At 53.7% G+C, this 23715-nt stretch overlaps 2 protein-coding genes across 2 annotated transcripts in view; one reads left to right on the plus strand and one right to left on the minus strand.

Annotated features, from left to right (window-relative positions):
* Nucleotides 1-230: 230 nt before the first annotated feature.
* LOC103598570 (chromosome unknown open reading frame, human C10orf54) lies at nt 231-23667 on the minus strand. Its single transcript, XM_008582577.1, has 7 exons — nt 23583-23667; nt 12516-12944; nt 11852-11908; nt 6035-6142; nt 2644-2671; nt 1385-1578; nt 231-1212 (listed from the first exon to the last, which is right to left on the minus strand). Exons 1-7 carry the CDS (start codon nt 23662-23664, stop codon nt 1175-1177), a joined length of 936 nt encoding a protein of 311 aa, XP_008580799.1. The 5' UTR covers nt 23665-23667; the 3' UTR covers nt 231-1174.
* Nucleotides 22788-23715, plus strand: part of CDH23 (cadherin-related 23) — a 40617-nt gene continuing 39689 nt past the window's right edge. The window contains exon 1 of the mRNA XM_008582573.1: nt 22788-22861. The gene's annotated coding sequence lies outside the window, so the exon portion shown is untranslated. The remainder of the gene's footprint in view (nt 22862-23715) is intronic.

The raw sequence follows: 23715 nt of genomic DNA on the forward strand, positions 1-23715 counted from the left end.
GTCATGCCCGGAAGCAGGAGATGGGAGCAGGGTCCCGGAGTGGAGTGGGAACACGCCATCCACTCCTCCCACCCGATGGGTCACTCTGAGGTGAAGACTCCAGGCACGGATTGTATGGAAGGAAGACCGTGGGCTGGGGCTGGGGGAGGAGGGCTCCCGAGGCCTCAGACACTTCAGAAGCAGAGGGGGCTTAAAACCGGTTCCTACCATCCATCCACAGGGTTTGCACCTGTTGCGCCATGTAGCTTTTAAAAGCACCCTCTTTTTGTACTCAGAAGTGTCCCAGTGTGGACAAGACATTACGTGGTCAACCTTGCTACGCTAAGCAGTGGGAGGAGGGGACAGGGAGGGCCAGGGAGCCCCTCTCCACTCACCTTCCCAGCAGGCCTCACCGCCCTCCCTCACTGCAATGGGTGGCGCAACTTCTGGCCTGGCCTCAGATTACCCAAGATACCAGTTGGCTCACAGTGGCCACCGTGCCCCAATATGGACTTCCCCTTTCAGGGCCTCTGGCCACTGAACTCTGCAGTCCAGAATGCAGGCAGTGGGAGCCCCAGATACACTTCACCTGTTGACAGATCCTCTGAGCGATTGCTGATAGGAGGCAGCTGGGGAAGGCACCAGAGGCCAGGGAACAGACCCGGTCCCAGAGCCCCCGTGGGTGTGAAGAGGAGCCTAACAGACGAGCAGCCTCAGGCGAGATGGGGGGGCCAGATCAGTCACAGTAGGGAGGGGCCTCCCACATCTTGTCCTGTGTCTCATGCCTGGGAGGGGGACACCAGGAGTCTGCCCAGTGCCCATCTTGTCCCATCCATGCTGGCACGTCCCAAGGCATGTCCCAGGGAAGAGGCTGCTGCAGAGCTGGAAATTCTGAGACTTCTTAGGATATAAGGCATTTGGCATCTGTAGCTGGTGAATTTCAGGTCTCTAGGGGGGATCCCAACACCCCAACGTCCTTGGGACAGGGGCTGAGCGTTCCAGCATCTTCTCCCTGCCCCCATGTAGCATCCAGAGTGGTTGAGGGTCTGGGCATCAGGAGTATCACAGAGTCTAGGCTCAGAACAGGAGCAGGCAAACCAGGGCTAAGGCCAAGGAGGCCACCTGGAAGGCCAGCCCTGGCTCAAATGCACCTGCCCCAGACCCAGCCACAACTGCCCACTGTCCCCCAGCTGGTCTAGATGACCTCAAAGTTTGGGGAGTCAGGGACAGGGTCTGCAAAAGAAAGAAGAAAAGTGAGCGGAGGCTCCTCTGTCCCTCACCCCCCAACCCCACACCATGAGGCTGGGAGGACTCACATGGGGGGTGGGGAGTGAGGCTCATGGCCTCTGGGCCATGGATCATGACCTTGCAGGACAAGGTGTTGGGAGGGTCGGGAAGCACTTACCCAGGGATGGGAAGAAGACTTCTCCGGGGCCCGGAGGAGACAGGGGAGTGCTGGGCTCGGAGAGCAGGTGCCGCCCAGACTCAGAAGTCTGCCTCTGGGCCACATAGGATAGTGGGGGCCTGGGCTTGGTCTCAGGCATCCCCTGGGAGGGTGGAGAGGCCTCAAAGCCGGGATTTTCAATTCCTTGAGTGTTGCTGCCAGAGAATGAGAATTGAAGGTCGTCTGTGCTGCCTGAAGTACAGTCTCTGCCCTCACTGCCTCTCCCACCCCAAGCCTCGGCAGCCTCCCCCCACCCCCACCCCTGCAGGAAGGGAGGAGCCAGGCCCACAGAGAAAAGGCCATGGGCTGCACTCTCAGCCCTTCCTTAAGCAAGGGCAGTAGGGTAGCCATCAGAACAGACCCCAGTTCCTCCCTATGGGCTGTGCCCTCAGCCCTAGCCCCAGCCAGGAAGCCTGGGGTCAGAGGCACTTCAAGGACACCAGCCTCAGGAGTTTGGGGACAAGTTTCTCTTTGGTCAGTAGAGTTAATGGCATTAGGACATCCCAAAGCTTGTCTTGAGCTGAGGAGAGGGGTTCTCTTCTCTTCCTGGTTGGGAGTGAGATAACCTCTGAAGGCCCTCCAACTCTGAGATTCTAGCAGGATCACTAACAGGAACTCCTTTGACTTGTCTTGAAAATTATCCCTTTCAAATCTGGTATTGCAGGTACTGGGACAAAGTACCCAAGTGTGGCTTATTCCCTGAGCACATCCTGAGAGCCAGGCTTCCTGCCAGCATCCTGCCCAGGGTGCTCTAACACACACACACCTATCCACTTCATCCCCAGCCTGCTACCCCACTCTGGGTCCCTTGTGCCTCTGGCCTGCAGTGACCTGACAGCTTTCTCCTTGGCGTGCACTGCAGGGAGGAGCCACAGCTCCAGGTGTGTGTCTGGGTGGAGCCCCGCGGCCTCCCTTGCATGTTTCAGTGTCTGCCTCTGATCAGGTGCTTATTCTCCCTCCCCGTCCTAGCCCAGGCTGACCACTGAGGCCCAAAGGTGGGTGCACAGCATATCCAAGCAAAATCAGAGCTCAGCTCACTGGCTGAGGGGTGGCAGGGAGAACGGCCAACCAGCACAAGATGTGTAGGCTTCGGCAGCAGATGGCGGATGTGCTTCTGACCAGCTGTGCTAGGCAGCTAAACAGGGGCCCTACTGCACAGAAATTTCTCCTCCCAGGCATCTGGCCCTGGGAAGTTTTCTCAAGGTCCACATGGGCCTTACCTGTCCATCCGCACCAGCTCCTGGGCACCTAGGGACAGACAGACAGAGAAGCTGGTCACAGGAGGGAAGGCTTCCCCGGACAGTATTCCTGCCCCTGCTGGAAGACCACCCCACCCCCGGGCCTACACAGCCTAGACTCCACTTCTGTTCACTCCAGAGGCCCATCTGGCAATGCTCTGTGTGTCTGTCCAGCAGATGGGGCCTCAACGAATGGCCCATTTTGACCTTTGATAAATGAAATTCAGCCTGCAGTTTCCAAGTGTGTAGGACAGTATTTGCCACCAGGAAACCAAAGGCAGCCAATGCTTGGTCCTATGGCTTGACTTCAAGCAGTGTCAGACCTTCAGGACTTAAGTATCAACCAAGGGCTTGGGTCCAGAATTTGCTAACTGTTGTTTCCTGTTTGAACATTTGCCATGTTCTGATCTTTAGCCATGACTTACTGGGTGAGAATGTTCAAGGTCACTTCCTTATCAGAGGGTTCCTAGTCTTCTCTGTCCCATCGCCTATGTTGCTAATAGGGTGACATTAGAGGTAACATCCCTCAGGGGACCTTTAGGGGGTCCAAGCACCCCACCATTTCCCAGCCACTCCATCTACTTTCTGCTCATCCAGCTGCTGCTGTCTTGCCCCGCTCTTGGGGTTCTCCACCCCCCAAACTGGCCACCAGCTAGATGCAGCGGCCCCAACTTCCCTCTTTTGTGCAGCTCTGCATGTACTCCCCAGATCCTTCTCGTTTTAAGGAGCTTTACTGCTGATTACTATGGGGAAACAAGTGGGGAGGGGCACAACAACAGAACAAACATGGGGAAGTTGCACAAAATTTCCTGAAATCTCCTAGAATCACCGCTACTGTTTATGGGGCGACTCCCCCATGTCAGGCTTCATGCAGCTGCGCAACATGTATTCCCTCCTCCCGTCCCCTGCCACTGTTTGGGGTGAGGACTGATGATCCCATTTTACAGCTGGGGAAACCGAGTCTCAGTCTAAAGCTAGATAGGAATCCACACCTGTTGGCCTCTTCAGCGGACTGCCTTCCTTCCAGCCCTTTCTTTTTCTTTTTTCCTGAGTGTGGCTCACTCCTGAGCAGGCCCCGGAGGTGCCAGGCCAGTCTCCTGCCCGGAGCGCATCTCCACACACCCCCCGAGCTGCTGCACCACTTGTGGCCTGACCCCTGGGATTTCCCAGGTGCTTTCTTTTCCCTGAATTCCAGCAGCTGCTTCTCTGGAGTCTAGATTGAGAGAAATGAACCAAACCTCTGCTCTCTCTCCATTTTATACCTGGTCTCTCTAGCATCGTCCCCTCTGGCATCTCTTGTGTCTATCTCTATGACTTAAGTCATACGACTAATTTTTTATTCTCTCTTTTTTTTTTTTTTTTTCTGGAGGGGGAAGGGGATTGGATTTAAAATATTTTCATTAGAAGATAAATCATTGATATTCTTCTGCTACTGCGTATATTAAGTCTGGGGACAAGGGGCTATAAAGTGGCTGCCCATCACAGAACAGGTCTGCTTAGAGTTTCTGCAGATGTACTCAACATGAGTCACAGCGCACCCCTGGCCAGTCCACTGTGCCCACATGCCCCTTCTTTCAGTCCAGATCATCAATGTCCCATTCATAGGTCTTATCCTGAGACAGAGTAGGAACCTTCCTCTAGGGAGCCCCAAGAGTCAGCAGGGAGGCTGCGGTGAGTGCAGTAGGAGGTACTGGGGGCTGGCCCAGGCTCCCCGTGTCCTCGGGACGCTGCCACAGTGTTCTGGCCTGGGACTGTCCCTTCTCTGATTTTCCTTCCTCCAACCGTCCCCCACCCCGGGGACAGGCCTGGGACAGGGGCAGAGCCTTGGACCAGCTCTGGGGATCCTGTGAGGAAGCCTGGGAGGCAACAAAGGCAGGAGCACAGCCCCTAGCACACCCCTGCAGCCACACAGCACCCTCCCCTGGAATGTGGTTTTTCTTCCAGTTCCTGTCCCCTGTTCTGATCATGTGATGAGGCAGCGGTGTGGTCTGGAGTAAAGGGGACAGAAAGCACCTCTTTTTCTGGGAGATGAGCCTTGCCGAGTGGGTCTCCTTCCTCGTCTGCTGCCCACCTCTGTGGGCATGCAACTCGGATGAGCAGGAGCTGGGGGCTGCTCTGCAGACATTTCTCTGCCTTGCTGAACCCCTGGGTTCCTCTTCTGTTCCAACCCCTTCTCCTGCCCCTACCCCACCCCCAACCTTGGGGCCTTCCTGTGGGTAGGCTGTGGTTGGTTTTGTGAGAGGAATATGGGAGTCAGGGTGACGTGGCCACAGCCCCCGAGTGACCCATTATGGGGCCCCCAGGAGGGAGGGGAGCTGAAGGGGCCAGCCAAAGGAAATCAGGTGTGAGCCAAAGCCACCTGGTGACAGAGCAGTCCTCCCTCAGTTACCTTCTGTGGCCAGGCAGAGGGGAAGAGGCCAGGGAGGGGTGCGAGGGCAAAGGACTCCCCCCCTCCTGCTCTAGGAGGAGTCAGACTAACCAGGCTCACGGGAGGGGTCAGAGGCCAGGCAAGGGGCACTGTCACCTGGGGAGGAGGGAAAGTGAAAGGTGTTTGTGGCCGTGACTTGAAGCCTGGCTCCACCACTTATTCACTGCGTGGTTCGTTAGGTAGTTACACAACTTCTCTGAGCCTCAGTTTGCTCATCTGTAAAATGGGGACAATGGTAGTACCAAATTCTTGGAGCTGTTCTGAGGAATAAGTGAGAGAATGTCTATAACAGGGTTGCCACAGTGCCTAGCACAGCAGCCGTATCGGTTGGGGCTGTTGGCTACGGTGCTCACGCTGATGAGCATTTTGATTATATGGTGGAATTATATTCCCTGGAAAGAGCATGAGTAGAAAGCTCAGAGGTGGAGCCCAGTTCTGCCACTTACTGAGTTATGTAACATCCAGTTAGCTGTTTAACCCCACTGCTCTTTCTCATCAGTAAAAGGAAGGGGTTGAACTATGTTATCTCTAAGACCCCTCCCACTTCTAATATTCCAAAGGTCATTTTTATCCCAATGATTGCTACTAATTACAAAACGAGCCCACCTATACCTTAGAGCAGGTTCCCAAAGGATCTCTGAGTGGCAGCATTTTTATAAACCAATTGGAGTTACTCCACATGATTATTCGTTCATTCAACAGGTGTTTATAGAGTACCAAGCCAGCGCTGCCCAGGAGCCAAAGGGGCTGGTGGGCACTCGGGCCTTGGACATGGCAGGCCTGGGTCCTCTCCTCTCTGGGCCATTGAGCCTGGCTCCTTTCAGGGAGTGCAGCTCCCACTTCTGGAACAGACAGGAATTGTGCCTACCTCATGCCTTTGCTAATCCCAGGAGCTAAGCTGGGGCTAGGGCAGGTCGCTCACCCTGGGCGGGCAGGGATACTCACGGCGGTTGGAGGCCACCTGCCTTTGCTTGTAGACCAGGAGCAAGATGAGAGGGAGACAGAGGATCCCCACGATGCAAGCACCCGTTGCCAGGGCCGCAGCTGTGATGCCTGAAAGGGCAAAGAGGCAGCCAAGGTGAGGTCCCATTTCCACTGTTCCCCCTGAGGGGAAACTGAGGCCCAGAGAGGGAAGGCCGTGCAGCGAGAGGAACCACCTTTACCCAGGGCCCTACAGCCTGACCTTCAGTGACCTACAAAGGCACGGAAGGCCTAGGGATCCCCTTCAAAGCAAGCTCTATGCCTGTCCCCAAGTGGGCCCAGAGCACCCAGAAATGAGGCCCGCTGCTTATAGCTGAGGCGGTTCCAGGGAAGAGAAAGAACGGAGTCCTCATCCCAGCACATAAGGGACCGCTCAACTGCCCTGGGCTGCAGGTTGTTCCCTGAAAAAGGGGAACAGGCCCTTTACAGACTCCATGCCACGGAGTTCAAGGTCAAAAGGAGTGCAAGGGATGAAAAAGTTTTGGAAATAGATGGTGGTGATGGTTGGACAACATTGTGACTGTAATTAATGCCACTGAATTGTACACTGGAAAATGGGTAAAATGGTAAATTTTATGTTTTATATGTTTTACCACAATAAAAAATAAAAAGCCCCAACTCACCCCAAGAGACCCCTTAGCTATGGGGTGGGGCCTCTAGAATCCTCACCCCTTGATCTCACACACATGCCTTGGGGAAAAACATTTGCGGTGAGAACTAGAGAAACGTGAGTGCTTGCCTGACATTTCTAAACTTTAAACTTTTAAAATTACAAAAAAAAAAAAGTACAAGTTAAAAAAAATATTCAAAAGTCTCTTCCTCTCCCTGTACCCAGGCCCCCTCCAAAAAGATAATCGCTGTCCGCAGTCCCTGATGTACCCATCTAGATATATTCCCTGCATATGCAGCAGGTGTGAGATCACATGACAATTGCTTTTCTCTCTGCTCATAACTTGGACACCTCTCTATATCGATAAAGACACCTGTGTCATTCTATTTGGGGCTTTATCACAGAGCTCACCGCGAATTTATTGAAACAGTCCCCTATTGGTGGACATGCTGTTTGCTTCCATTTTCAACATAACTAATAACACAGCAATGAACTTCTCATGCACACGTCTCTGCTCACTCGGGCAAGTAAATCTGTAGGTAACTTCCTAGCAGACGAAGTGCTGAGCCAAAAAGAATATGTGTTTTCTTTTAGGCTATTGCTAAATTGCCCCCCAAAAATGTTGCAGTGCTTCACAAGCCCACAGCATGGGGAAGTTTGACTTATTTTACTCCATCTGCTGACTCCAGGAGTTTAGCTGGGAACAGAAGTGCCCTCAGAACCACAACCAGCGTAAACACATTTCCTTCCCGATTTTAGCCCTTCCCTCTGCCAAAAGATGAGCTGGGGTGCTTGTCACAGTGTCAACATCACCCCTAGAGAGCTTTGGGAAGGGGATATGCTGGGTCTAAAGGTTGCCTTTGCACTGTTTATTTGGGAATAAAGGCACTTTTTATGTTATTGTATTGCTGAACAACGCAATGACGTAAACAAGCTTTCAGGGGTTTGTTCACACACTGGAGAGAACAAACTGTTTTCAGGACTTTAGAAGTACACACTGGTACAGGAACAGTTGCTGTGCTAATTACAAAGCAAGTTCTGCTCCACATTACGGCAGGTTCCCTGCAGGCCTTAGCAGGGCTGCATTTTGCTGTGGAATATTGAAAGTAAAAACATTCTATAACTCAGACATTTCAGGTTTCTAAACCCCATCAAAGGACCTTAGTGTGCAAAATTATCTGAGAAGCCACACTCTTTTCTAACCATCAGAGCAGGTCTTCTCTGGACTGTTACTAAGCAACATTTAGTGCAGTTCACCAGGTGCTCATGAATTCTAGCTCCTCATCTGCTTTGGGGATGAGCCTGACTCTCGTCCCCAGGTGGAGTTCCCCTCTGCGATCAGGACTTGGTTTCACTTCAGAGCCTGAGGTGTCCTTACAACCTGGGCTGAGAGCTGGGGCTGGGACCGGGGGTGGCAGGGAGGAAGAGTTTGGGGACAGGTCCACAGGCCCAGCTGCCCTCTGAAGCTATGGGCTCCTCTGCAAAGCCTACCCTCCCCCTCTGCGTGGCCAGTGTTCAGTCTGGCACCCGCTGGAGGAGGGGAGTGCTTGGTCACCCTCCAGAGCCAGGCCCATTCTAGGAAGGTGATCAGCCGCCGGCAGAGGAGAGTGCCAGGCAGACCCTTATGCCACAGAGTGGGGGTGGGGTGTCTTTGTCCAGGGTCTGCCTGGAACCCAGTGGATATATGCAGAGGAGGGAGTCTGGCTGCTGAGGTTCCCCAGGGAGGAGACTGAATGAAAGCAGACAGCACATCCTGCTGTGTTGGGGGGTGAAGAGGGGTTCACAAATAGATGGGCTATCCCATCCCCCTTCCCTGGGCTCAGTGAAAAACCACAGCCCCTCAGCAGTGCAGGAGCTGCTCGGGCACCAACTTCCCCAATCTCACTCCCTCCCACTCCCATCACCTCCCCCCACCTCAGGCCGACTTGGACTTTCATATCATTTCATAATCTAGCTACTGTCCTCCGTCCCAAGGATAACATTAAGAGGCTTGGGCTGCAGTTAGAGAAGGAAAACTCAAAGGACTTCGTGGCCAGAAGCATCATTATCTGATCAGGTCCCAAGGCTGGCTATTGAACACCTGGCTTAGAGAGAGCAGGGGTTGGGATCTTTCCAGAGGTAAGCAATAGTGGAGAGCAGCACCCAGAACAGTGACATGGGTCACCAGGCAAATATTTCTACAACTGTTAGAAAACGGGACCGTGCCTACCATCTGCTACCATCTACTTACCATCCTGCCTTGGCAAAGGGGAATGGACAAGTCGACTTGGAAAGACAGGCCTAGAGTTCCACATCAAGAATAAATAGCAGCCGGGCCGGCCCGGTGGCTCACTCGGGAGAGTGCGGTGCTGATAACACCAAGGCCCCGGGTTCGGATCCCATATGGGGATGGCCGGTTCGCTCGCTGGCTGGGCGTGGTGCCGACAGCACCAAGTCAAGGGTTAAGATCCCCTTACCGGTCATCTTTTAAAAAAAAAAAAAAAAAAAGAATAAATAGCAGCCAACACTTACACAGCACTTACTCTGACTGCGCCAGGCATGGTTCTTAGTGCTTTATGTTTGGAACCTCATTTTAGCCTCATAACAACCCTGGAAAATAAGTGCTATTATAATCATCATCTCCATTTTGCAGATGAGAAAACTGAGGCACAGAGAGGTTAAGCAACGTGGCAGATTTCAGGGTCTGTGCCCTTCACCACTTTACCACATTGCCTTTAGGATGGACTCAGGTTGCAACCACAGCCCACGTAGTACCTAATTTATTTTTTATTAGTTGACAACGTTTTAAAATTCAGAGTTAAGAGAGTTCTTGTAAAATCTGGCTTCTGGCTTCACTTGAAAATTTAGTGGTCCTGGAAACCCTGGGCCCCGTCCTGACACAGCAGTTGGGTCTGCTCTTACAGACTGACGCCTGGGTGCTCTCCGCAGTCTCCACTTCACCCTCCTGTCTCGCTCACTGGCTCCTGGTCCTGGGGTATATGAGTTTTTGATCCCTGATTCAACCCCTCAGACAACACTGATTGCCTCCCTGTTGGAAAAAAAGGGACACACCTGCTCCCATTGCTCAGTGCGGAAATGGCACTCTGAGAGTGGAGGTGCTATCCAAAGCCCCCATACCCCACCCAAAAGTATGGCCAGGTTTCTCCAGACTGCTAGAACCAAGGGTTTGGAAGTGGACTTCAGAGGTCATTGAAGCCACCCCTCTGCCCTCAACTGCTGGGACAGAAGCAAACATGTCCCTTGGGCCCTCGAGGAGCCAGTTTGCTGTGGACAGTAGCTCAGAGAAGTAGGGACCAGAGTGAGGCTTCACATCCCATGAACTGGAGAGGGATGAAAATGTCAAAACCCAAGGGCAGAGATGCCCAGCAAAGGAAGTCTGACCCACTCTTGGCAGTCAAGTTCAAGGATTCTGCCTCACCCTCGGGCTCTTATCAGCCTGACCCCTGGGTTTTCCCGGGTGCATCCTTTTCCCTGAATTCCAGCAGCTGCTTCTCTAGAGTCTAGATCAGAAGTGAACCAAACCTTTGCTCCCTCTACATTTTGCATCTGGTCTCTCTATCACTGTCCTCTTTGACATCTCTTGTCTCTGTCCCCAAGACTGAAACCATAAAGTCATATCAACAAGAGAAGGCAGCCGGTGCTCAGGCAGGGTGTGCACACTGAGAGTCAGGTTTTCTGGCATCCCCTGTGGCTCTGGGTCTGAAAGACTGGGAGCAAGTCCCTTCACCTGCCTGGACCTCAGTTTCCCCACCTGTGACATGGGGGCAGTGATGGAGGTGATGGTCTCTAAGGTCCTTGCAGCTCTGTGGCAGCGCAACAGAGGAAGTGGGACTGAGTGTTGCTCAGAGTGGAAGGAGCCACGGGGAAGTAAACATCACGCGTGTCCCTCCAGGTTGGTCACCCTATCCTGTACACGAACACATGTGTGCGTGCATGGTTGTGAGAAGGAAGGGGACCTAAGCAGGAGCCACCCCTGGAGGAAGTAAGGACAGTAGCAGCTTGATGCTGAGGTGACACTCAGGCTGTGTGTTGTGCAAGGAGACGGGCTTGAACCAAAGACTTTCTTAGTCCTTAGGGAAAATGCGTGTTCTAATTTTGCTCCTGGCCAGCCTGTTTGTTGGTTTGAAAAAAGAGTACTTTGAGAAAAAAGTCACCACAGCCTTCGTGTTGGGGTTTGGCTGGGGCCGTAGCTCAGCTGCCCCCCATTCTAGCTTAAGTCCTAGCTCATGTCATCCTGGAGGCCAGGGATGCAGTTTTCACATGTGTATCTCCAGGGGCTGGGCGGGGGCTGGTGCATACTAGATGCCTGATAAACACTGGGTGGACAGGACAATGTGGAAGCCAAGGCCCCTCCTCTCAGAAAAGGGGGTGTTCCTAAAACATCTCCCCCTTGCCTGCTGTCTCCAAGCTCCTGGGCATTCTCACCCGACCTTTGAGTGCCCAGGCACCCTTTAAGAGCAGTGCCCCACTTACCCTGCAGGGCACCTCTCTGGAGAAACACCAGAGGGCTGACTGCCACCCACTGCCCTGTGCATCCAGTCTCCTCCCTGAACTGGGAAGAAGGCGAAGTAGGCAGAGGTAAGTAGACCTGCTGCCAAACCCCAGCTGTGCCACCTCTCTGGGCCTCTGTTCCCATGTATGTAGGTGAAGATGGTGACTCCTACTTCATAGAGTTCTTATAAGAACGCTTGAGATAATAAAACTCAAAAGGACTTAGCACAGTGACCAGCACACAGTAGCTCAAGGAAAGGTAGTTCTATCACCTGTTGAGCCTCTCCCTTCTCCCCGCCCCTACACAGAACAAGGAAATTTTAAGTATTTGAACCCTAAACCAAGAGGACCCCCACAGCCTTCCAGCCTTCCAGGTTGCAGAGGGCTGGTGGGCAGGAGCAGCATCACTGAAAACAAGCTCAGCAGCCTGTGGCACCCAATACCTGTCATGGGGCACTTGCAGAAAGTCAGGAGCAGAGACTCTGGGGGCCAGCTGAAAGGGGAGTGGGCTTCTGGGGCTGCGGCCGAGGAGGAAGCAAATGGGGTGGGCAGCAGCGAGGGATGAGGACTGGGGGGCCCTCGGGCTTGGGGTGATGAGATCAGGGTTCTGAATGGGGGCTGGGTTCGGGATGAGGGCAGAGAACAGAGAATCTGGAAGGGGCAAGAGAGCGGTCCCTTACTTTCACTCTCCTGAGGGGCGGGTGGGTACGCGATGCATTTGGATGTTGTGTCTTTGCCTGTAGGGACAAAGAGAAGGGCCATTAGGTGGGCGTCAGGCCCAGGAGACCAGGGCAGCTTGTCCAGCTGGAGTACCCCTCCTGACACAGGTACTCCTGCCAGCGCCCACTCAGCAGTGTCGACCCAGCTGCAGCCTGCACACGTGTGCACACACACACCCTGGCATGTTCTCATCCTGCCCCTTCTCATGCTGCCCCAGGGCCACATGAATACCTGCTGGCGCCCACACCTCTGTCCAGTCCATCAGCCTCTGCATTCTCACACAGATGGACACACACACATTCAGTCATCCACCGACTGAGTGCCTCAGGGCACACAGCAGTCATGCTGCCGCCTATACCCCACAGCCTGGTGTTGTTGTGAGCCCAGGCACGTAACCCTCTCACATTAAACAGCCCACTGTCACAAATGGAGCCACGTATGCCCTCCCTCTCCATCACACCAGCTGACCTCATACTCGCAGCCACCTTGTCTCACACATCACCCCTGGAGTCCCAGTGTGACCCACATGGCCTCACACACAGTGCAGCAGTGTAACATACGGTCACACCATCAGATACACAGCAGCTCACACTCCCCAGGCTGTCACATGCAGGATGCCCTCACCTTTCTGCACCTGCAGCTCTATGGCCCCGTGGACCCTGTGCTCTGAGTGGTGGTGCCTGATCTCCACCACGAGGCAGCAGTAGAGGCCGCCATCCAGCAAGGTCAGATTGTGCATGGTGATGGAGAAGTTGCCATGGTGGTCGGAGGCCGATTCCAGCCCGTGGCGCTGGGCAAGGTCCTGGCTGGTGTTGGCGGACTGGTGGCCTCCGTGGTGCAGGTGAAGGTCCTGGAACGTGAGGTTGCGGATGGGCCGGCGCTCCGAGCAGACCTGCACGTCACCCCGCGAGCTGCGGTACCATGTCTTGTAGAAGGTCACATCGTGCGCTTTGGCCACAGGGCCCAAGAGCCTGCAGGTGAGGGTGACGTTCTGCCCCTCGGGACACACATGTAGGGAATACGGCGTGGCAACCTTGAAGGCTACCGCCAGACCTACTCAGAGAGAAGAGAACCCCATCACCTGCCTGAGCCAGCATCACTCCCAGTGCCCCAGCTGCAGGCCCTGGGCAAAGCAGCTGACCTCCCCAAGCCTCAGCTTCTTCATTAGTACAGGAACCCGACTCCATCCCAGTCTGCATGGGAGGAGCCACAGGAGATTCCCCAAATGGGCGTGCCCCTGGATACTGGCCAAGGCAAAGAGACTCCAGGGCAGGTGACAGACTGGCCCAGCCAGGATGTGTCCATCTCCTGGTTAGAGCATGCGTCCTGGCTCCAACTCTCTGCACTACAGGTGCCATGGCTCCACCCAGGATGGATCCTGCACTGCCCGGCCTCCATGCCCAGCACTATTGGGTGGGAGGCAGGCTGGGGAGCAGATAGCCTGTTTGGAACAGCAGCTCGTTGTCCTTAGTCAACCCCCTGGGGGCCATCAGCACCTTCTGCCTTTTCCCACCCCTAGGACTGAACATGCCTTCCCATCTCCTTATCAGTGAGCACTAACAGAGGACCTGCGTGTGCAAGGCCTATGCCAGGTGCTATATCTCACCCTTGGGAGCTGACGATCTAGCTGGGCAGGCAAGGCCTGCATTTGTGATGAAGTAACCCCACGGGCAGAGGGCAAACCAGTGCCAGCCTTCAGGGCACTTGGAGGAGGGAGGAAACAGCCTTCTGGGGATGGTCAGGGGTCTTTCTGAGAGACGAAGGGTCTTTGGACTTGATGGACAGATAGGATTTCAGCAAGTGGAAAGGGTGCCCTAGGCAAGGTGATGGGGAAGAAGGAAAACCCCAGGTGTCTGAGGGACAGGGACAGGGAATGCATAAAAGGCACTGTCATCCATGCACCTGCCTCCCACCCAACCTCAGAAATATTTTCTAGTCTTTTTTTTTTTTTCAATAAGCAAATGAAGCAACGCCCTGGTGCTCTTTACCCTACCCTAATCCTTCAGCATTTAACTGTATTAACTCTCAAAAGCACTGGCTTTGAAAACAGAATACCAGGACTAGACTCCCCACTCCTCTGTCTAGTTGTGTGAACCCCAGTTTGCTCATCTGTGCTATGAGAAAAATATTAGCTACCACACGGGGTTGTGAGAGGACTGCATGAGGGAAAGTCGAGGACACAAGATGTGAGCTCTAATGCCCTCTGCAGACATGAGAGGGATGGCTATGATTCTTATACATTAGTGCTATTTTTATCTTAATTGGCATCTCAGGGGCTGTTGTAGGCCCAGCAGACAGGGAAGGAGGTTTTGGAAATCTGTACAGAATCCAAACTGATATGTCCTCTTCATTGCCCCAGCCAGGGGCACTGCCTGAAACCAAGATAACAGTACTTCCTCCTCCAGACGCCCCTTCCCTGCCCTTAGAGCCCAGGACCCTCAGCAGCAGGCAGGGGCCCACCAGCAGAGCTGACAACCTTGCTCAGTCAAGAGGGAGGCAGCCTGGGGTGGCTTCTGGAGTAGGACCCGCCTGCACAGGAGTCCAGTGGCTGTGAGTCACCCAGACTCTGAGCCTCAGATGGCTCACTATAAAACAGAAATGGGGCCGGCCCAGTGGCACACTGGAGAGTGCGCCGCTTGGAAGCGCGGCGGTGCTCCCACCAAGGGTTCGGATCCCATGTGGAGACCGGTTCCCGCTCACTGGCTGAGCGCGGTGCGGGCGCAACACCGAGGGTTGCGATCCCGTTGCCGGTCAGTAAAAAAGACAAAAAGGGGAAAAAACATAAAAAATAAAACAGAAATGAAAACATCTACCTGGTGGAGTTGAGGCAAGGATTGGTAATAATTTATATGAAGTATTCTGAATGTGCCTTGCTAGTCGTTGGTGCTTGATACATGGGAGTTAGATGGGTCTCTAATTCATGCAGCAACTCAAGAAACATTTCCTAGGAGTGAAAAACACAATGGAATGGAGAAGCTGGCTTCAAACTCTTTCTGACTAAGTTGTGAATGACTGATAACTGTAATTATCATATCAATACAATCCTGTATTGCTTACATAAAGGAGATTATCAGGAGGTAGCAAACAATAGCCCCAAAGAGTGTGTCTGCACGACTCGAGTTTTAGGTCCTAGAAGGTAAGGAAGACAGACACATGTCAGAGCCTCGCCCTCACTCCACCCACATAGGAGAGGGAGCCATGTCTAGGAAGTCCAGACTTTTAGAAATTCATTGCCAAGGTGAGCAGAGATTTCAGAACTCATTTGGCAGGATATCAGTCTCCTCTTCAGACAGAACACAGAGACCCAGAAAGGGAACGTGGTTTGAGTGAAGTTCCAGAGCGTATGAACTCCGGTAAAGCAGAACCTACTTAGAACTGTAATGAGAAATTGCATGTATTTTGTGCTATGCTAAGGGATTAATGGACATATCTAACAACCCTATAAGTAGGTGTGGTTTTCATTCCCATTTCATTGATGAGGAAACTAAGGCATGAAGAGATTATGTAACTCACTGAAGATCACAAAGCAAGTGCTAGAGCCAGAATTAAACTCAGGCACCCAGACACTATAGTGATGAAAAGAGTTCAGAAACTGGAATCCCACAGGCCACATCCAAGCCTTCAGACATATTTTATTTGAGTACCTCAACATAGTTTACATTTTTTTGAGATTGCCAACATTTAAAAACTAGGAATTTGATATGAAAATTCTGACTGGTAGCTTCACTTTGAAAATTCATAATATAAAGCTACACAAGCTTTCCCACAGGCAATGTTAGCTGGAGCTGAGTAGCAACCTCCCCTTTAGATGGGACACTGGTGTTCCAGTTTGCCACAGTCCCCACTACTCCCTAATGTCCCACCTGGCCTGCTTCACTCTCTCACCATATTTGTTTGACCCCATGGACATTTGTTTGTGATGCATGAGACTGGCTCCTTGGGCTAGAGGGGGTGGGACTCTACTGCCCAAGCCCATCGTTCTACAGATGTGACCCTCAGGCTCAGAGAGGAGATGAACCACCCAAAGTCCCCAGCAGAAACCCGGCAGAGCAGGGACTAGCCAACTTTCCTCTGACTGCTAACCCATTGCTCTCACCCCTGCAGCCTGGCTGTGCTCCTGGCTTTGTCAATGACAGCCTGGACTTCCCTGCACAGGCCTGTGTGAGGTGGGTGTGGCTGCAAAACGAGGGCTTTGCCAGAAAGTGGAGGTGGGGAGTACTTAGGGAAAGGGTTCTCCCAGGCGCTCCCAGGAAGAATCCCCCTTTACCACTCCGGGGCTCAGAGCTAAATTCAGATGTCGGGAGGTCTCAGGCCTAGGGTGGGTGGAGGGGGCTGGGCAGAGGAGAGGTGGGGGCAAAAGCAAGAAGTGGAGTACCAAGCTGGGGGAGGGGACACTAAGTGGGCAGAGGTGTGGATGGGGTGGGGCCAAGATGTGAGAAGCTGGGGCTAGCTTGTGGGTAGGCTGGGTGTCCATGTGAACAGGGAGGTGGGGCAGAGCACCAGGCTGAGAGCCCTCAGAGTCCAAGCAATGGTGTTAATGACCCCAGGGTTGCATCCACAGCAGGTAGGAAGGGATTTTCAGCCCTGGAGGCAATTTCCTTAACAACCCACTGGGGACACAGAGGGAAGCAGGATTCAGGGACAGCAGGAGAGGGGACATTGCTCAATCCCCAACACCCCCCACACATGTCACCTACCTCATAGGCCTTAAAAAGGATCTCTTCCCCTTTTGGAAAAAAGAAGAAGCTGTACTGGGAGGTTGGGAGGGCAGGGCTGAGTGTTCAGTTTCAAGCAAAAGGTGCAGAAAACATCTCGTTTGTTGTGTCAGAGACTGTAGCCTGGATAAGGGCCAGAGCAGCTTGCCCTTGGGAGGAAACTCAAGGGCACGGCGTTGGGGAAAATAGTACATAGACACGCAGAGGGGCCTGCACACGCCCCCCAGCCTCCACGCCTGCGCACAAGCACATGTGTTATCAGGGAATGTGTATAGCCCGGCTGGAATTATAATTATTTGGTGGAAGGATGTGGCTTATTGTCAGGGGCAGATCCTTTCAGACACCTGGGTCATTGTCGGAGACCGGGGAAGAGGGTGGGGAGGAAGGCCCCTGGCTCCAGGGTTGACAAGAGCATGTGCGACAGGAAAATGACCCCGAGCCTGGGCCTGAGCATGTGCCAGATGGGAACCACCCAGTCACTGTGCTGTGCTCTGAGGCTGGCCCCTACCTGCCACTGGGTAAGGGGGCAGGGGCACCTGGAGGAAGAATGCTATGAACCAGGAAAATTCTGGGTCTCAGGATTACAACTCTGGCCTGGGCAACAAGATCCTGGATCCCAATGCCCACTTAGCTGTGTCCTTGCTGTGTGTCCTTGGACAGGTGCCATCCTTCTCTGGACCTGCCCTTCTTCATCTCAACTTGAGAGACTCCCCATGTCCCTAGGCCCCCTCCAGCTCTGAAATCTTGTGGTAGGAGGGGAGGGCTGTTTAATGACCACTTATTATGTGTTAGGCTCTTGCTGAGCACTTTATACTTGTCTCATTTAAATCTCATAACACCCCCTGACATGGCTATTATCATCCCCATTTTATTTGTTTGTTTGTTTGGGTTTGTTTGGTGCCTGGCCAGTACGGGGGTCCAAACCCTTGACTTTGGTGTTACCAACATATCATCCCCATTTTAAAGATGAGGAAATAGATCCAGAGAAGTCAAGCGATTTGCTCAGGGCCACGCAGCCCAATGTGGCTGAGCTGAGATCCACACCCCAGGAACCCCACACTGCAGACAGGAAGAGCCGCCCCTCCAGCAGACAGGGCCGACACCTCATCACTCAGCTATTTAGAAAGAATGAACTGACTGCGAGTTGACCTCAGGCCCAAACTGAAAACATCATTCTTTCATTCCACAAATATTTAGCAAAGTCCTTGCATGAGCCAGGCCTCTGGCAGAGCGGCTGTGGCACTCTCAGCCATGGGTGGGGCTCAGCCTCTGGTGAAAGATTCTGTCCCAGCACAGAAGAAAAGAGCTCATCTGGCATCTTCTCAGGATGCCAGTTTGTGTGACCCTTACCTCTTTTGGCCCAGCAGGCCCCCCCCCCCCCCCCCCCCCCCCCCCCCCCCCCCCCCCGTGAACCCCTGTGGGTATGCATGCACAGGTGTGTGTGGGTGTAGATGAGCCTGCGTATTTTCCCTGACAGGGCGTGAGTGTAGCCTGCAGTCACCAAGGCAACACCCAGCCTTTGGAGGTGGGTCCCCAACTTGGTTAGTCAGCCCTAGAAGGCCCCACCCAAACAGCTGAACTCTGTCCAGCTGCTAGGAGTTGCCAAGTAAACAGTTATTAATCACCTGCTGTGGCTGGCCCTGCACTGGGTGCAAAAGGCCTGGTTTTTGTCCTCATTGGGGGCCCCAAACAGACGTAGAACCTGGTTCCAGCTCCCTGCTAGGCAACACCCCCAGGATGGTCCACAGGTGCTGTAGGCAAAAGCCTACTGTCTATTTGGAGATGCAGAGCTCAGAGGGAAACAGAGGCAGGGACCCATCAGGACTGAGTCTGCCAGTGCTAAGAAAGGAAGTGCCCCAGGGCGAAGGCTGAGGGCCTAAAGCCAGCAAGTCTGCCCGCGGAGCTCTTTGGCCAGAGAGGACAAAGGCATCTCAGATGTGTTTATTGATACCTGCCCCCGCAGGAAGTGTCCATTCACATCAGCCCAAGGAAGCCGGGAAGGGGAAGCCAGGCTGTATTGGAGGAAGCGGCACTTCCAGCACCCTGGGAAAGCATTCACGCATCCGGGGCTGGAGCCTAGCATGCCTCCCCGGGAGGGCCTGGGCAGCTGGCCAGAGGCCCTGGTCACTGGATGCTTCTCCAGATGACTCCTTCCCACAGTCCCAGTGCCTCCCTGAGGGAGACTGTGTGCCACCAGGTTACCAGCTGCAGCCAGGTACCCCAGGAGCCTATACTGAGAAGATTTCCTAAAGTTCAGATTCAAGTCTTTTGTTCCCTCCCATCGGTGCAGGAGGCTTAGTGGTAGCAGTAGTAGCCAGGCAAAAGCTTTGTGCCGGGCATCGTTCTAGGCCCTTTTACATGATTCGCTTGTTTAACCCTCCCACCCTGTGAGGTAGGTACTGTTATCATCTCCACTTTACAGATGAGGAAGCTGAAGCACAGAGAGGTTACGTAGCTTGCTTAGAGTCTCACAATTAGTAAGTGGTGGTGCCAGGATTTGAACCCAGGTAACCAGCCTCAGGATGTCTGGTGCCATCTGACTACTCTCTAGAGACTGGAGATAACCAGGGACTGACTGGAGGCCCCACCTCCTTCCTGAAAATGGACAGATGGCTGGCCAATGAGGGCCCAGCTTGCCTGGCAGCGTCTATAACATAAGTAGTTTTACTTTTGGTTTTACGACATTAAATAACGTTGAATCATATAGAGAGAAGGTTATTCCCTTTTCAATTCTCTTTCAGTCCTGATTACATCAAAGAGAAAGTCCCAGTTTGGTACCAATGTGTCTTCAAAACATCTCTTTCACTTGTTAATCTCCTTTTTTTCTTTTGTTATTTATTTTATTTTATTTTGCAAGGGACAACAGGAGGTTTCAGACTCGGAGCCTTCTCAAGGCTAAAGTTTCCAACTAGAACTTAATACCCTTATTTGGTGTTCCTATTGTGTACTTTTGTGATTTTGTCTTATTTATGGCAAGTGATGCTGGCTTTCCACTTATGGCAGTGATATAAAGTTTCCTTTTAAAATCTACTTACTCAAACAAAAGCATGAGTAGATTTAAAGAAAAAAATAAGTAAATATGAAGATAGGCAGATACTGCAGAAATCACAAAGGCAGTGAGCAAACAACTGAAGCTGGGGATACGCTGTCATGGGATCACCGTGCAGGAGGGAGTGGTCAGCCTCACGGAGACCCTGCCTCCCAACCTGCCTGTTGCACAGATATAGGGGAAGTGTGTGTTTGTGGTCCCAAGATGAGTGAACAGCAGAGGCTTGACTTGACCCTAGGTCCCCAGGGGAAATAAGATCCTATGTAGGAAGCTCAAAGAAACTGGGCTTGCTTGGGCAGTAGCAGAGCAACTTCATTATTGAATTACTGATGGGCAAAGTGGTGTCCACTGTCTTTGTCTCTGGGGATGTCAGCCAAAGTAAATATGCTCTATGTAAACATCAGATGCAAGAAAGAGCCCACTGAGATGAAAAAAAAACCCTGGGCCAAGTTTGCCTTGAAGTTGCAACGTCCCCATTTCTGGACAACTTTAAGAGGAGAACCTGCAGGCACCTCCGTGGACATTTCAGACAGTAAATGCCTACGAGTGCCTACAGGTGGCTGGACTCCGGAGAGTCTGATCCCAGGGAAGTCAGCCAATGCCTTCCCATGCCCTAGGCACTCTGTAGGGCCCTGTAGGCAGCAAGGAGCTCAGATGAAAAGCCAATGTGGCCTCCAGAAGCCAAGAAATAACATAATCTTACACAGCATTCATGAAGAGCCTGCACCAGGTTAAGTGTTTGTTCATCGGCTGTTCACAGCAGCCTCTGAGGCAGGTGCCATCATCGCCCCCGTTTTAGAGATAGGGGAGCATGCTCGGGGATGCTGAGTAACTTGCCCAGTGTCACAGAACAGTCAATGGCCATCTTGGAATGTGAACCTACACCTGATTGACTTCCAAAGCAAAACCGTTAAGCAATGGGCTGTACGGAAGCCCTGGTGGGCAGGGCACCCAACCCCCAGGTTCCTTGCTCCACTGTTCCCACACAGGTGTGCCATCAGGAAGGCTTTGGGCATGCCAGTACTGCTGCCAAGGGGATGCTTTGGGCATCAGAAGCTGCAGTGCTGATGCCTGGCTCACCCTCCTCTGGTGAGGCCACTGACCCTTGATCAATAGTTGGCCTAAAATATGGAGTCTTAAGCTCAATATGTGGGGCTCAGTCAGTGCCAACAGGCCAGATGGGTCCCAAGGACCCCTTCCTTCCTTTCTTCTTTCAGGCCTAAGACCCTATACACTGTGTGCATTTAGGAAGGTGGCCCCTTTTAGCTTCCCAGCAGCCCACTCCCCTGCCTGGGCCACCTCTCCCAGGTAGGTCAAGCCCCAGCAGGGAACACTTGCCCTGCTTGGGAGAAAATGGGAGTAACCAGCCCAGCTCAGGAAGGGGCTCCTCAGTATCCCTGGCCCCTAGATGTCCCTAGCATTGAGTAGATGCCCCTTCATTCCCACAGACTGGCCTCAAGGCTGTTTCTCTCCATTCTGGGGCCTCTGAGCGGTGGTCACGGACTTCCTAAGAGCTGGCCACTGCTGTGTCAGAGGCTTGCAGCATCAGGTTACTCAACAAGGTCCTGCAACCTAGTTTACCATGAAGCAGAAGATGGGGTCTCTCCTCCCTAACCCCAGTGCACCCCCAAGAGCTTGAATGTGCTAGTTCCCAAGTTTGGGACTCCTGAGTCTGCCTATAAAAGGGCAAAGCCAGTAACTTCCACAGGTCCTGGGCATACCTATGGGGAAGAGGAGGTTCCCCCACTCCTGGAGTATGCTGGGTCCTGGCTTCCTAGGCTCCATGCATCTCACCCTGAGTCCAACCATAGAAGGGGGTATCTTCGATGTTTCCTGGGCTCCTGAGCAATATACTCACCCCTACCATTTTCCTCAGTGTTGGCCCAGCCCGAAGAGCTGGAGAACAGGTCTGCACCAGCCATTCCATCTCACCTTCCCAGGCATAAGGGCTTTGACCTTGAGCAATCCTTCCCAGGGCAACCCAGCACCTCAGCAGGCTGGTGAGCATTCTTCCCAACTCACAGACCCTCCCAACCACACCGGCGGCCAGGCCTCCCATCTGCCTTGCGCTCACTGCACTAGGCAGTTGGATGAATATCCATTAGGGTGCCTCCATTACAGTGAAGAATACTGAGTCCCAGAGCAGTTCAAAGCTAGGAGACCTCTCCTGACTCCTTTCAGTGGAAAGCCACATCAAGCCCTACTGATCTCCCTGAGCTCAGGAAGAGATGGCCCTTTGGTGCACCAAGTTGTCTGAATAGCCAAGACGTCTGGGAGAGGAGGCTCCTGCCTTCTCTATAATATAATATAGGGCGAGGGGTTCTGAGCTCCTCTGCTACTGGATGATCTGTGAGCTGGGTCCCTACGCCCTGGTTCTCTATAACTCAGTTTCCCAAACTGGGACTTCTCAACAGAGAGAAGCCCAGGTACATGAGGGCAGGGAAGGGACAAGAAAACAGGAAGGGCCTGATGAATGTACTTGAGAGGAACTTATGGGGTCACTCGGGGAGGATGGGGCAGGGCAGGTGATCTGTGGTGGGCAGGTCACTGTGTCCCTGCCTGCCACCATTCCCCTGCTCCTTCTGGAAGCTATGCCCTGCCACGAGCCACGGCCTTAGTGCTGGGACTGCCCCACTCACCCATCCTCTGCCTCCCCAGCTCTCTCCCTCCCTTTAGCCATCATCTTGGGGAGCTTCCAGGCCAGGGCTCACGCAGCTCTGTCGGTGGGGTGTGGGCCCCTTGCTCCTTATCAGAGGCCCAGGCCAGCCTCCACATGCTGAGATAACACGCTGCCGACAGGCACTCCAGTTTGTTTCAGAGGTGTCTTCCAGGTTATCCCAATCTTCTCCTCTCCCTCTTTCCCCATCCTCCTCTTTCTCTTCTTCTGACCCACCCACTGGTCCCTCTGCCAAGCCCGCCACCTCCCTCCTGCCTCCCTCTGACTCCCTGCATGACTCACACTTTCCCTGGGCCTTTTCCATAAAGTTTAGTTCCACAGGCTGTTTGCTCCCTCTTCCCTTGAGACCCACCCTCTTCAGCTCTGGGCAAGCAAGAAGATGGGCCACCATGTGGGTACCAGGGCCTCTGTCTCCACCCCGTTGGGAGCCTCTATTTCTGACCAGGACGCCATCTGGAGTTGTGATAGTCTGGACTTCAGAAGAGCAAAGTGGCGCCTGCCTATGCGGGGCTTCTGTGTTTGAGCTGAGGTAATTGAGGCCAGAGTAAGTTATCCAAGGACCCAGAAGGGGCTGATGGCTGAGCTGGGAGAGTGTCACCCATCCTCCCCAGAACCCCACTCTAGTCCCTGAGCTGCAGCCTTGCTAGTATGCCAGAAATCAGATGACCGCTCACTCCCGGCCATCAAGCCCTTGGGATTGGGGCCAGGTGGGCAGCACTGCCCATGTCTAGGAGTGGGCCAGTGCCCACCCTGACCAGTGCCCACCAAGGCTCAGCCGGGAGTGTCACCAGGACACAGGGCACTCGCTGAGCATACCCCCTGCACCCTCTGAGATTCTGGAGCCCTGAGGCCAGCAGGGCAGGGAAATGCCACAGCTGTCAAAAGCCAGTCACATCCACTAGAACACACTGGGGCTGCCCCCACCCTGTTCCTCTCCTGCTCTGCAGAAGCTACTTGCGGCCCTGGCTGTCTGCGCAGGCAAAGGTTGGACAGGCAATCCTTAGGGAAAAGCCTTGCCTACAGCTTGGGCAGCTGTCAAAGCCTGTAGATATACCCAATGCCCGGCAGGGGCACTTGGCAGAGGCGCCAGTGCACTCTGCCCAGCGGTCCCAGCAGCCTCCGAGCGGTGGGGTGGGGGTCAGGTCCGGCTGAGGGGACTCCCAGAACGCCCGATCCGGCCTGCGCCCCGCTCCCAGCTGTCCGCTCCCGGAGCCCTTCCCCAGCGCCCAGCCTCGCACCGCCGACCTTACCTCGGGACGCAGCGAGGAAGAGAGCGAGAAGCAGGGGCCGCCAGCGCCGGCCGCCGGCCTCCAGGACCGGGAGGACGCCCATGTCGCCGTCGGGCGGAGCGGCGTCTGGCGCGTGCGGAGCGGGGCGGCGGGC

The sequence above is a fragment of the Galeopterus variegatus genome, unplaced genomic scaffold (assembly GCF_000696425.1).
Source record: "Galeopterus variegatus unplaced genomic scaffold, G_variegatus-3.0.2 Scaffold2672, whole genome shotgun sequence".
In the NCBI taxonomy this organism is placed as follows: Eukaryota; Metazoa; Chordata; class Mammalia; order Dermoptera; family Cynocephalidae; genus Galeopterus; species Galeopterus variegatus.